The 15,476-nt window shown below is 32.2% G+C and overlaps 1 protein-coding gene across 1 annotated transcript; it reads right to left on the bottom strand.

Moving 5' to 3' along the window:
- Positions 1-11,255: 11,255 nt before the first annotated feature.
- LOC108222681 (protein SOMBRERO) lies at positions 11,256-13,226 on the bottom strand. The gene is made up of 4 exons (XM_017396565.2): positions 13,063-13,226; positions 12,543-12,772; positions 12,160-12,431; positions 11,256-12,044 (listed from the first exon to the last, which is right to left on the bottom strand). Exons 2-4 carry the CDS (start codon positions 12,712-12,714, stop codon positions 11,484-11,486), a joined length of 1,005 nt encoding a protein of 334 aa, XP_017252054.1. The 5' UTR covers positions 12,715-12,772; positions 13,063-13,226; the 3' UTR covers positions 11,256-11,483.
- Positions 13,227-15,476: the final 2,250 nt, after the last annotated feature.

The following is a 15,476-nucleotide window of genomic DNA, read 5'->3' as shown; positions in this document are numbered from 1 at the left end:
ATACATGTTAAAAAATAAAGTAAAGAAGCGTGGGGACATAAGTAGTATTTGGCTTCTAGTGTACGATAAATATTGGGTGTGTTCAATATTATTGGCTGGCTGTATATAAATGTAAACAGATGTGAAAAGGAATTAGTCACAAAAGGTTAAATTTATTTGTTAGGAGGTAGAGGCCGTTGAGGAGGAAACATATATGCATGTGTATATTCAATATTATACTATCATCACCTTATCTTCTTATTAGAATAATATTATTACTTGCTCATTTTACACACACAGGCCAGCTTCTTGATGTTGTGTCCATACGACATTTGTTTTTGGCTCCAAAATTGGGTGACAAGGGGGTAAAACAGTGTTTTACTTCCATTTTCAAAGGTTTGAAACAGTAAAACAATTTCTTCACGGAAGTTGTAGGCATTAAAATATTGTGTTTTCAAGTCAATGACGGCCTTTTGCACAAGTTCCAAAGTACGAATCAACGAAATGTGATCATCTTCTTAATTTTTACAGAATTCGGCTTTTTATCCGCAGTCAGTGTGAAGAATCTTATTATTATTCTCCAAGGTATCCAGTTGGCTCGAGTTGGCTAGTCTTTCTATGTACTCAAAATGCATATGTGGATGTCAGCTTCTCGCATTTGGCATTTCGCGTGTCGATTTCTTCTTAAATTTCAAATTGCAAATAATTATATTAATATAATTGCTTCTCTCATTTATTTTTTGTGCCCTATATCAGAAGTTCCAACCTAATTTGAGAAAGAATAAGTAATGAATTATTTAAGATATTTAATTTCTTCTTAAATTTCATCATAATTAATTTTATTCATTTTTTCCACAACTTTTTGGTCCATTCTTAATATTTCACTTTATTTTTATTCTTTAAATTCTGCTCTCTCCAATCGAATACGATATATAATAACTAAATGTGTTTGATTAAAAAAGAATTGTTATTTCTTATTGCTTACGAGAAAGGATGTAACCCGAAATTACTATGCGAGAAAAAATGATGAGAAACGAATAATGGTAAAAAAAAAAAAAGAGCTGATAGAAAGAAGCTAGGAAAGATCCAAAGAAGACCAACAATATGAGTAGGTTTAAGAAAGCTCGTGTATTGTTCGTATGTGCTCATATACAGGAGCTCTGCGCTTACCGTATATGAATGGAATGCTTCGTCAAGTACACCTTCGAATATTGACGGAGCAACTCATGATAATTTATATTAATTCAAATTGGACGACGGAGCAACTCATGATAATTTATATTAATTCACTACGTTTATATCAAAAAATATTTTCTGCAAGTAGCAGCATCGAAACATGTAAGAGTGGCTAAATTTATACAATACTGTAACCTCACAATTTGTGTACGTGTGCATATTTTTATATACATATGGGCCTGGATCTTCCAATATGTACTCCATAGTCAAGTTTTAAGGAAGCCGATCCGCGACCTTTTTTTGCCAGGCACCTTAATCAGGTCAAAGAATACGTGCTTTTGCGGCTGAGTACAGACTACTCCTTTACACTACATTTTATTTACCATCTGTGAATACTGGTAAAGTTTAATTACATTCAATTATTTAACTTATGATTTAAATTAATCAAGTTCTTCGAAGGTGCCCGCACGGGTAGCAGGCCTCTAGTTTACTAAATTAGTACAAAAAAATATATTAACAATAATTTTGTTAGACTATATCCACGTATAGGAAATAAAAGCAGTCAGACTGGAAATCTTGATCACAGATATTTTTGATCAGAAATAGTTGAGAAAAGACAGTAAGAAACAAAGATAAAATTTAAAATTGATGATAACATACAGTTGAATTTGTCTCACGTCAAAATTATCATTATATTCGACCGTTATGTTCCCAGTTAATTTTTTTTATTTCCAAGGTTAGGCGGGGGCTTCCCCACCTACAATCCCAATCCAAAAAAATAAGACACTCGAAATTTAATTTGTGATGAAAATTCTATCGCCTAATTTTTTTAGAGGAAAATGTGACTCAGATAAATAATTTCTATCAAATAAGTAATTTTGACTAATGTTAGTCGAATTTATATGACTTGATTTGATCAAAATTCTAACTCGATCGTGTTTGACCATAAAATGTAATGAGTGGAAAAATATCAATTATCAGTCGAAATTATAATTTTGTCCAACCAAAAAAATCGATTTCTTGGGGTATTTAATTTTTTTGGCCACATTTGAAAATTTTGGCCAAAAACTATAGCAACTAAATTCGATTATTAATTATTGTAAAATAGTGGTCGAAATAATCGGTTTAACAAAATCGAAAAAGTCCTGTCGAAATTAAATAAGTTTGACTATTTTTATTTTCGACTAGATTATATTATACCATCAGTAAAACAGTCGAACTTGCGTATATTCAACTTTTAACAGTCAAAAATGACTATTTTGGACTAGTTTCTGACAATCATAAAAAGCCGCTTTTGCAATAGTAAAATATTATATAATATTGATTAATATTGTTTGACAGAATATACACACACCATTATTCCAAAGAGACATCTTATATAGAGTTCAGTATAGAACCATTTGTAACTATTTTAAAATTAGTCATATTTATGCATAAAATTTGATTATAATGTAAAATATTAACCATACATACTATGTACAAACAATTTAACACATAATATCTAAGCAAAAATTTTTATTTCCAAATTTGGATCTAGTGTAGAACTATTTCGGACGAATATGATTCTATTGTAGGGCTAGTTTGGATATTAAAATTACTTTTTAACATTTTTCTGGAAAAAAGTGACTAAATTTTATTTTAGATTAACTAATCATATATTTGATGAATAATAAGATTGATAAGTGTATTTTTTATGTATATATCAGATTTTATAATAGACTATAAGATGGTTCTCTAGCAAGTGTAACTATATATATATGATTTGAATGATATTAAATATATAGTCTTGTGTATATCACACTTAAAAGATTCATAGAATATATATTTGAACTTTTAATATTAACATTGTTTTTCAAATTTTTTAAAACTTTAAAATTGTTTGATCAAATAATTGCCATGATCTAAGATTTTTTTTGAACTTCTTTTATTTTTAGTAAAGTTGTAAATTGTAATACAAGCACTTCGTTAGTCCCATGTTGATGTAAATGGAGATTTAATACGTTAATATCAAATTGTCAGTTTCAATTTGATTTAAGAAATTATTTGTTTCATGTTCGTTTTTAATCATAATTAAACACGACAAGTTCAGGAATAATCATATTGGTCGAATTCTCGAGTGGTGCTACAAATCCAACTATTACATCAGTTACAAGACAACAATCACTATTCATTACTACGTTCAACAATTCTATCAATTTATCTCAATAAATCGTTGCAGACTGTTTGACGGTAGTGTGCACAATTATATTAATGTGTGTCGTTAGTTTCAAAACAAATTACGTTGGCTTCTATTTATAGACTTCATTTTCAATCATGGTTAATTTTTACAGTTTGTTCTAGAGTTTGTTCACCATTAGATTCAGAGTTGTTCTATAGTTGGTTCCTGACCCAGCACAGTCGTCTGAACGTTCATGTCGGCAACATTTTCTGCAATCCTGTAAAAAATAACAGTTATCCTATTCCGCCTGTGTGCCGGTTCAGATTTTAACTTTATTGGTTCATGATACCGCAAAATATATACGTTAACATATTCTTATCATATTATGCACCAGCACAGGAACTGGTAAAAACGTATAGTGGTGTGTTGTATCATAATTCTACGGCGATCACGCAATTCTGCAAATTGTAACCGCTTACCCGGATCTCCTTGTATCGGTTCCGAATTTAATATAAACGGTTATAGGATGTATTGTGACACGGCCTCGCAAAACAGCAAATCATTTACGAGCATGACGGAACGAGCTCAAGCCGCTCGACAACCAGCCGGGCCCGCTCTAATTCCAGTGTGGCCAGCTTTGCAGATCCAAAAATGGATCAGAGTGACCAATCCTGACGTATAGCTCCGCTCATCAACAATAAAAAGATGACAATAAAACCTTAACTATTTGATTACCTCTCTATGGATGAATACATCGCGAGACGGTTTGGACAAATTTAAAAAAAGACTTATTTTTAAAGTAAAAATATGAATTAAAATTGAGAAATAAATAAATTGTAAAATATTTTTAAAAAGTTTAAAAATTTTAAAAAAAACTAGCATTCTCAATTGATAAAAATGCTAGCTTTTACTAAAAATACTTCTCTAAAACAAATGTGCACTGTATATGTGTAGTACTGGCGCTATTACTCCATTTTGTTAGTCTTTTTTATGTCAAAATCATCAATTTGTCAATCTAGTTACACGTAGTGGTGATGTATATACAGCTAACAACCCAACCCTCTGCACATGTGTACAACAGTACAAGTAAGAACTACGACATATTTTGTCTCATTCATAAATTGTCAACTAATTTATTTACGAATTTAAGAAAAGTTGATTTGATCATGAGTCCATTTGACAGAGTTTATAACTTATAACTTAACGTGATTTGTCTGATAAACTTAGAGTTTAAAATGTTTATTTAGATAATTTTGACTTATTAATAACTTATAAATTATTAAAAATATAATAATAAAAATAAAAATAATTTATGAGTAACTTATGATTTAGGAATTTTTTTATCAAAAAAGGTTCATTAGTCACCGGAAAAAATACTTCAAACTAACTTCTGGTTTTAAATCAGTTTCTGACCTATTTCTGACTTTAAGCTGACTTCTGATTTATTATACAAACAGATATTTTTCATATTAAAAGTCATAGATAAGTGAAGGCATGGGCTATAAACTGGGGCAAACACCGTCTAAGTAAGCAACTCCTTTTTTCACAAATTTGTGTATACATGTATATGTTCAAATATAAAATATCGACTTGTAAAAGCTTTAATATTATTTTATGTGATTAACTGTTCTACATTGTTTCTGAAATAGTAAAATAATTAAATAAAGGAAGATATTAAAGAGGCAATGAAGGCTTCGAAATAAGTTAGAGAATATAATTTTGTTTATGAGTCTGAAAAGTGGTGGGTAAAAAAAGGTATTGTTTTCTGAAATTAAATGATTTGCACTATTATATGAGTATTTAAAATGTAAGAATAGAGTGGGAGAAAAATGTGAAATTTAAAAATAACATGAGAATCTCACCATATTCTATATGATAGCCATTAAAAATCTATATTTTTATTTTAAGTTATCAGAATGTCTTCACTATTACGCTGTGAATGATATAGCACAGTCATACCGATAAATATATAATTTATAATTCGTCATTTTTGGAACAAAATCAAACCATTAGCGGTCGTTAATTATCATAGTGACACGAAAGGAAAGAAAAAAGAGAGGGAAGTGAGTCACAGGCTCACACCCCATGCCGTACCGTCCCCAAGATAATCTTAATTAAAAGTCATAATCACCAATTAGCACTATAAAACAAATTAATATTCAAGTGGATTTTGTTTTCTGAATGTCAATATTTTTGACTTTCATCTACTGGGTTGTTGGTAGTTTGTTTAATATTTTGCCACACATGCCAACCCCTCTATCTTTTCATCTAGCTCATGTTAATAAACATAACTGATTCAACCATATATGTATTGACAACAGTATCACAGAAATCATATTTAAAGTAATACAGTCTCTTAAATTTAATAAATTATTATACATACTCCGATTAAGAAAACTTATAAAGATTTCAAAAATCGAATCAGTCGGTCTCATATTACAAGAATTAATCGATTAAATCAGGGAGTTTTAAAATTCTGATCGACAACATAATTAATCCTACATACAAACAAAAACAAAGATCGAAACAGATGTTAATTTTAGCATACACGCATTCATGTTTCGGTCTTTCTAATGTGTGCCCAAGGGCACACAATAAACACTAAATTCTATAAAAATGGTTTATTTTGATTGGTGGAATTGATGTGAATGCAGGAGGGGCCATCATCATTTATTGTTCATCCACCAATCAAAAGAAGCTATTTTTATTGGAGTTAGGGATTATTGTGTGCCCTTGGGCACACCATAGAAAATCCGTTCATGTTTTGCTATTACTATAAATCCGTTCTTCGACGTTGGGGTTGGGGCAGGTTTTTCCGTCAAAAGCGCAATTAAGGAGGATTGGTAATACATTATTAATCTGACTGATTCTCACATATGATAGGTTATTATTTAAGAATGGAGAAAATAGTATCCCCAAATTCTATTCGTTGATTGTACAAGATTATTGTAAAAACTAAATCATAAATGATTTGTTTTCACGAGTTTGTTATAGATGTAGTCATCACCGAAACGGATCCGTTGCAGTTAGGCTGTCAATGGATCGGAGCTCCGACCCGATCCGATCCGGAACCTTCTTAACGGATATGGATTCATCCGGAAAAAATCCGATCTGAAATCTGATCCGATAAGAAAAATCCGATTATAAATGGAGCGGATATGGATTTAAGGTGATCCGATCCGTTAATGACCCGATCCAGTTGAATATAAATAAATATATAGGCTCATGATCAAAAAGAAACCACTCTTAAAATAAAAACTAGAAACCAGTTTCCCTACCACTATTTATAACTACGGGTATCACTAATTTATACTGCACTAATCACTGTTTTTATACATAATGTAAACAGCGATTTTTATTATCAAAATTGAGAAAATCTACTTATCTAAAGGTTCTTGTTGGTAGGAAGCCGCAAGAGAAGTTGTATGATGATGGTAAGTAGTCGTTAGTTTTGTAAGTTATGATGGAAAGTGTATGTGACTAATGGTGATTATAGACAATGGTGGCAAGTCATAGAAACGTTTGGTAATGGTGGTAAGAGTTCCATTATTACGATTCGGGTGAAGATGATGGTCATATACATTGCATATATGTGTGTGTGTATATTTATATTCGCGAGATATGCTATATATAAATTAGTGATATGTTATGTACAAATTAGTGATTTCTGTAGTTAAAAATAGTGATAAAAAACTGTCCAGAAACTGGTTTTTAGTTTTTAGGCTAATTTGGTTTCCATTGGAGTAGGACTCTAAATATATATATATATATATATATATATATATATATATATGTATATATATATATAGGCTCATGATCAAATAGAAACCACTCTTAAAATAAAAACTAGAAACCAATACAAGTTAGTGATATTCTTAGTACAATTTAGTGATATTCTCTTTAGGATTTAGTGATTTGGAGTAGAACAGGCGATTGCAATTTATCAGTTTGTTCGACTCGATCATTGGTGTAGATGTCGTATGGCTTTCTATTATTAGATTAACACCTTTGTTTCAAAATAATACTTTCCAAGTTTTAAATATTTAAAAGTTTTAAATGGCACAACCTCTAATAGATTCGCTCACCTCTAGTCCAGTCCCCGGACTCCTCTCTAGACTCGATATTTTTCACTATAAGAAAGATGCGTGTACTCCTTATAGCTGGCGGAGAAGCCGTTACATCTAACCTTACAAATATTTATCTTGGTTTGTAACTACCCGTTACAACTTCACAATAAATGTAAAACTTTTACGTGACTTATCTTAGAACGTAACTCTACGTTACTTTTTCAAAGTCGATGTAGAACATTGATGTAGTTTTTGTACACCCAAGCTTTTACCAATCTTGGATCTTAGTTCTTAGATTTTGGATCTTTTCTGTTCATCACGGTGCAAAGATGACTAACTCCCCGTTAGTTCGTCTTGACTTGGGTCTTAGAACAAGAATCACCTCACTTCATTATCACCTCACTACAAATGTTAGAACACAATATCTATGACAAACAAACAATTATAGAAGATATGTTTTGAACTAGTATGTTACAGTACTAGTCCGGGAGTGACAATAATATTTAACTTATTAATATTATGGCCAAATTAAATTACTCCAAGGAAGATTTTTTTTTGAAGTAATTAGAGAAGTCTTTTAAGTCAAGCAAGTTATGCTCAAAACTTCACAAGCATTCTTTCCTTTAATTTAAATGATGATTAAGAAATAATTGGATTACAAAACTCCGTTTAGAGATATACATCGAGATCTCGGAGATTTTAAATAATCCTTTCTTCAGCTTCGTACACAACTTTGGTGTAGTCAAGAACAATTACACTAAACAATATATAGTGGTTAACCTCTTTGAGTTGTGACTTTTGAAGTCTAAGAATATAACAAAGCTTCTTCGAACAAAGTTCGAAATATTCGATATTTATTCTAAGGTAATATACTTAAGTTAGTTGGGAGATCGAATGAGCTTTCTTTAGCTTCTTCAAAATTCAGCTTAAGATAATAATAACAAATAAGTCGCTGAACTTTCTTTTTTTGAAGTTATAGCGAATAAAAGATTTTTTGGTCGTATATATTTCTTCCACGCAGCACGAAAGTGATAGATGGAAGAACTACGATGTTTTTACCACAAATATATCTCTTATAGAGATAAAGTACTCTTGAAGCTTTGTTCAAATCTTTTGACTCTTTGTAGAGATTGGGTATTTTTACAGACTTTGTTTATTTCTTTGTTCATTTTGAAAATGAAGAATATATCTTTGATATCTTCAACAAATCCGAATCTCTCGTTCTCGTTCAAAGAACCTTGTTGAAGAACTTTTAAAGATGAATAGAGTTTGAGCAAAAAGTTCTAAAAAAAACAGGGTCGGTAAGAAACAAATAAGAAGCTAAGAGAAGTTACCACTTTTGGAGATGACCGGAAAAATTCTCCGGAGGTTCACCGAATTTTGGCACTTGGATAACCTTGGACAGCCCTTACGGATTCCGGGAAGTGGTGGTGGTTGAGCTTGGTTGGTGTGAGAGAGCTTGTATATCAAAACCTTTTGTGTGTGTGTGTGTGTGTGTGTGTGTGTGTGTGTGTGTTATATAACTATATATCTTAAATAAGAAGGTTCTGAAGAGAGTATTTTAAAGAGGGAATATAAACTTGAATACTTTAACACTTATTGAAAATTCTCAGCACTTTGATGGCTCTTAACTTGGTAGAAATGGATTGAGGAGAGGTTGTATTTATAGGCAAAGTTGGGGTGGAAAAAGAAATGAAAAGTAAAGGAAATTTGAATAAATTATATTAAGGTAGGTTTATCCCCCATTTTGTCCCCTTGTCTCTCAAAAGCATAAAGTAGATTTATGCAAGAGTTGACCTAAATCTTATGACAAAAATCTCAGCATCCAAAATGTCCTTGAAGAGTCGCACGTAAAAATGGTTACACTAAATAATACGATTTTTCAAACAATTTTAAATAAATTCCAGAAAAATTGTGATAAATCATAGAATAATAAAAAATGGTGGTCTGGAAATTCTGGTCTAACATCGACTTGAACATACAGTCAAACCATTGAAAGTGGTATCCGGACCAAAGTTCTTAGAAAATTACGAAACTTTTATTATGCACCAGAAACATTATTTAAATGATCATATCAAGTTTCAAGTTATTTTAACAAGTAGAAGTATTTTATTTGGATTTAAAACGATAAAAACCGGTTCCCGGGTTTGAATAAAATACAATTAGCCTTTTGCAATTTTGAACAGAACTTTGGCTAATATTTTGACTTAAGTAAACACTTTAAAATATATTTCCTTGAGGATAGAATATTTTGAGAATGAAGAAAATAATTTAGAGGGATTTAAAATAATTTATTCTGTAAAAATAAATTGTGTATCTTGGAATAAATTACTTTAAAGTATAAGACTTTGATAATAAATTTTGTCTTTTTAAATAAATGTCAAAAGAATATAACGGATGTATATTCCTTTGAATTTTTTTTTGCATTTAATTTGTTTTCGCAATTAGAATAAGAAAAAAATACCATTAAATGATATTTCTTTTCTAATGAATTATGGTTTAAAAACTTTGAATACTCCTTATAAGTAAATTAAAAATCTTTTGATAAAATAAGGACTATATTTTATATTTGGAACAATATTTTTGAGTTATAGTTGATCATTTGGCTTTTGACAGAATCATTTAAATAAAATATGCTATTACAGAGGATTGCAAGTGAATTTAAATTTTATGTAAATTATACAAATATCAAAATAAACTTTTATGGAAGATATCCTTTCACTCACATTTCTCCTGCACACAACTCAACCCCAAACTCTGATTATTGATCGATAGGTACTACTCAATTTTTCACTCCAGCTGCTGGTACTCAGAATCATGAATCAAACTTGGATGATCACATTTGAAATCCTGTTGTAATTGAAAAGGATATGGAGGGAGTTGTTCATCTCTTGAAGGGCAACCAAGGGAGAGTTACCACTCATTGTCCCCTTGGATGTTCAACCACTGATAGAGGAACCAATTACCCCAAACACAAGGTATAAATAGTACTCCCTCCGTCCCTATTTATCTGTCCACTTTGGAAGTAAAAATTTGTCCCTATTTATCTGTCCATTTATACTTTCAAAACTATATTTAATGATAGTTTTTCAAATATATCTCCATAATTTCAAATTTCAAGGCTTGGCTTATTTAAAACTTGGTTGAATTCATGTTTTCAAGACATAAAGTAGGGTATTCCACCATTTTCAAGATATTAATTAGAGGTATTTAATGAAAAAGTTCATACAATCAATTATTCCTTGGTATGTGTTTTTTTTTCCAAAATGGACAGATAAAAAGGGACGGAGGGAGTAACTCTTTTTTATCAGAATTTGATTTTCTGATTTTTTCTCTTTACAGGCCATGCTCATTCGGGGGACGCGCCCTTTTCTTAGCAAGAACGGACCCCTCTTAAATCTTTCCTTATTCACTACCTATTACAAAGCCAAGACTCGATTGACAGAGGGTGAATATTTGCCCATAACACAAAAAATAAAAAGAAAGTAAAAGGCAAAATGGTGGCCGGAGTTTACATCTGTCTTTTAATAAGGTGGCGGTTGTGAATCTCCGTTAATTTTTCTCCGCCCAACTCCAAAAAATAAAAGAGTAAATAACAAAGTGGTGGAAATCCACCTAACATTTTGTAAAATTTGGAAAACTACAGTCACCACTTTATCATTTACTCTTTTATTTTTTGAATTTAACGATGGAAAATTAACGGAGGTTCACGACCGCCACCTTATTAAAATAAGAAAATAAACTGCGGCCACTATTACGTAGTTTTTAAAATCTAGCCAACATCTCGTAAAATTTGAAAAACAACAGCCACCACTTTATCATTTACTCAAAAAAAAAAAAATCATTATTTTTCTTTATAACAAAATAAAAGTTAAGTAAGCCATTGATTTATTGCGATACCATTACTTTCAATAAGTTATATATGACATAGGAGAGTTTATATAAATTAAGTCACACTAACTAAAACAACCAAAACTCCAAAAGATATGACGATGTATTAAAAACGAAATTGATCAACAAGCAAAAAGATTGACATTGATTGTATAGCTGGCCGGAGAAAAGAACGTATCCGATCCATAGTCATAGTGATACTACAATCTCACCTAGATTTTGAAATTGTCACTCGCATCACAACCAAGATATTGAAATGGCAACCTTGGCACTGACATCGAAGAACCCACATGATCAATCGGTTGGGACGAGGGGTTACACGATGATCTGTTTTGATGATCCATAGTTTGATGAGATGTGAGAAGCTTGTCCAAAAAAGACCAATCCGTGGTGAACTTCTCCTGTGGAACGAAATACGGGCTAGCCGTGGATGTCAACCTTAGCAAGCTTTGAGAACAGTCCTTGTCCTCATTAATGTTGTTGTTCAAAGAGCCGAGCTGAGGGCATAGGAAATTAGATGGATGTTGGTGGTGGTGGTGAATGGCCGCGGATGATTCGGTGCTAAATAATTGTGGAAGCTGCATTGATCCATGAAATATTGTACCATTGTGATGATCATGATAGAGTGTGTGCAGATTTTGGTCACTTTGTTTCGGCTCCATGAGCCTACGAACACTTGCCGCTTGGTCTTCTTCGTGAGAGTGGATTTCGGATTCGTAGCTTCTTGTGTGAGTTTTTTTCTTGAATACCCTGCAAACTACCCACCCATCTTCCTGCTCAAATATTGAAACCAAATACACAATAATAAGTAAAATTAAGGTATTAACATAATAATCACAATACACAATAAGTCTAGAATTGTATATTTTAAGATTAGTATTGTACTACCTGAATGTCGTTATCATCTTCGAGACGATACTCATGCATGATCCAGTCAGTCTTGAGGCCATGAGGGGCACGTCCCGTATAAAAAACAAGTGTTTTCCTCATCCCAATTCTCTTGGTGTTGGTGAGGTGATGGATCACCTTGTCTCGCCCGGTGGCCTTCCAAAAGCCTGCAGCCGTGGCCCGATTTGTCCGGGTTCCGGTTGGATATTTCTTATCCTTGTGACTGAAGAAGTACCATTCATTTTGAGGCCCGGATCCAATACTACATTTATCTGCATGCATATAATTCAACTACCAAATTAGCACTTGCTACATATGTGTTACATAACAGTGAACGTATACATCCCATTGGGGCAGGGGGAGTATATGTTATATAAGTGTACCTTTGAGGTCCCAAGGCTCTAATTTGTTGAGATCAACTTCTCTGATGACATCTAGGTCAATGGATTCGTAAGAGACCTTCTTTTTGAGGTAGTAATACAACAGTTCCTCATCTGTTGGGTGGAATCTAAACCCTGGAGGAACTGATAGCTGCCCATTTCCTGTCATCATCATCGACGCTGCAACCCTAGCTTATATAATTAATTAAGCTTGCTCAAATTAGAATCAACCCCTGTGAAAATCAAAGTCGAAAAGAAACAACCATAGTCAATAATCTGTACTGCATGAAAAAAACCCTAAAGCTATATATGCCAAACCCTAAAGACAAGTTCATCTCACAATATTCATCGAATAAAACCATAGAGCCAGTTTCAACTGTGACAAGTGACAGCTAGATACAAAGATGTAAGAAAACAGCATGCATGAGTAGAGCAGAACAAGGTCAGTGTTTTCTGAGAATTGAAGTGGAAAGAAACAAGAGATGAGTGCCAAGATAGTAAAAACAAGAGAGAATTAACGTACCTGAGTTTGTGAAATGTTTTCTGTAGATTTGGTGAGAGAGACAGAGAGAAAAGGACAGAGATGGATCGAAAGAGAGAGCTGGAGAGGTGGGTGTGGCTCCGTGTGAAGCTTAGGTAGCAGGAAAGTATGCAGTTGATATAACCGAGGGTTCGTGGATTGTTGGGTACAGAAGTATAGACCATTTCTTTTAATATTCACTAGCTATCTAGGATCCTATGAGCCACATTTATTGTATATTATTACTCCATCTATTCTCATACTATTAATTTTAAGAAAATATATTTTTCATTTAAACCTTCATAATAACTCTAAAAGTGGAAAAATAATTTACTCCCTCCATCCCCTTTACGGCTTTACATATATATCCATTTTGATTTTTAAGGAGTTGAATTGATCAATTGTTGACTAAATATTACGAATTATCTATTCAATAATATTTGTAAAATCTGAAAATTACATATTAAAATAGACTAAATATACTTTTTAATAATATAATTTGTATTATTATTTTAATTATGAGATACATGTAAATTATAGTCAATTTGTATGGTTCAAAGTTAAAATGGACATGTAAAAGAGTACGGAGAGAATATCTTGTTACAAAATAAGTTGTGTATTATTTGATTTGACAAATTATTAAAGTATAAAACTTATAGTAGTTTTGAACATTATATTATTGAAATTAACATCCCATATTGTAATGTCAAGCTAGGAAGAAGCATGGAGCAATGGAGAGGAGAGGTAAACAAGAAAAGATGTAGGAATGGAAAATGTTGGTTGAACAGGAGACCTTAATCCAATAGTCGCCACATTAGGGCATGAAATTCAGGTAATTTGTCAAGAGCTAGGCTACTAAATCCAAGCCAGCCAAGCCTATCTAAACACTTTTCCTTGATTTTACTTTTGACCTGGCTACCTATCTTTTATCATCAATCAATTCCCTTGCAATAGTTTTATGGTTTTTATTGGTAGTATTCATCTGTTTACAGTCATGAATGGTCTGTCAGTCAAACGAGGAATATTTATACATATAAGTACACACAGACATCAAGGAATAGAAGCTCCTATTCATTCCATTATTCCACATCTAAAGGCTTCACGTGCTTGCTGCTTTATTATATGCACCTAATCCCTATAAAATCCATGCCAACTTTCCTCCATTTGTTTAAGGAGATGTGAATTCTTCGGCTATGAAACCATCAAATGTGCAAGTTCGTTTAATAAATATTAACCGGAGGGTGCTGTGATGGTGTACTAGCAAAGTCTAGCTGAGTTTTGTCTCAGTCGGTTGATTTAAAAAAATTATAAATATTAACCAGTTGAGGTGACTTTTTAAACTAATTACAAAAATTGTATAAGTTCGACTCGTTAATAATAAGTATTATTTATGAAATGCATTATTTAAGAACATATCAAGTCATATACAATATTTTTAAATATTAAATTCTAAATATTATTGGGTTTTTAGATTTTGCTTATATTTCTATTGAATGATAATAGTATATATTTACCTCCGCCACATATATAAATAATAATTTGATATAAAAAATTCATCGAGTCGTGAAAAAGTTCGACCTGATCGTGAACTAATCGAGTCCTGAATCTCATTTATTTACTTAGTTCAAGCTGGGGACTGGTTGGTAAATAAATCCAATCACTCTGAGTCGAACTAAATTTAATTCATAAACGATCTTAATGCGTCTGATGTTAAGTATGGTACCTTGCTTATTGGTTTTTGGCATAAAAAGGAAAAGAGCCGAGTTACAAGTTTATATTGTAAAAGTAACAGTAAATCTTGAAGAAATACAAGGATGGAAAGAATAGGAGGTTCTATTCCTTGAAAAAAATCAAAACGAAGCACGTGAAGCAGGGGATTTGGGCAGGCGCAGAGAAAGCAAAATGCCCGAAACTCCGTGGGATTTACGCTTCCTGATCCAACAAATTATACAAAATCCCAGGCCCCCTCGATCCTCATAAACTCATCCTTGATACGCTACAATTAAATAACCCCTCCGCCCAGAACGGCTTTTATTTCACACCCAAAGGGATTCCTACGCAATGTTACTAGTGATGATTACTGGTCAAACACGGAGGAGGAGGTTACAAGAGCTGACGCTGTATAAATTCACAACACCACTACTCTTCACATTACACCATACCGCACCACAAGGCAAGCAATATATTGGTGTAGACCTCTACATATTATATACTCCCTCCGTCCCTTTTTACATGTCCACTTTGAAAAAAAAATTTGTCCCAAATTACTTGTCCACTTCTCTTTTCAAAGCAATTTTTTGTATGTTTTTCCAAAAAGTAACAACTTCCAATGTTTGACTAGCATATATATATACACAACTCTATCTAATTCATTACATTTATTAAGGATATGTATGAAAACAAGATATTCAACTAAC

The sequence above is a fragment of the Daucus carota genome, chromosome 5 (assembly GCF_001625215.2).
Source record: "Daucus carota subsp. sativus chromosome 5, DH1 v3.0, whole genome shotgun sequence".
Taxonomy (NCBI): Eukaryota; Viridiplantae; Streptophyta; class Magnoliopsida; order Apiales; family Apiaceae; genus Daucus; species Daucus carota.
Note: the sequence above shows the minus strand (reverse complement) of the source record. Positions and strands in the feature narration are given on the sequence as shown.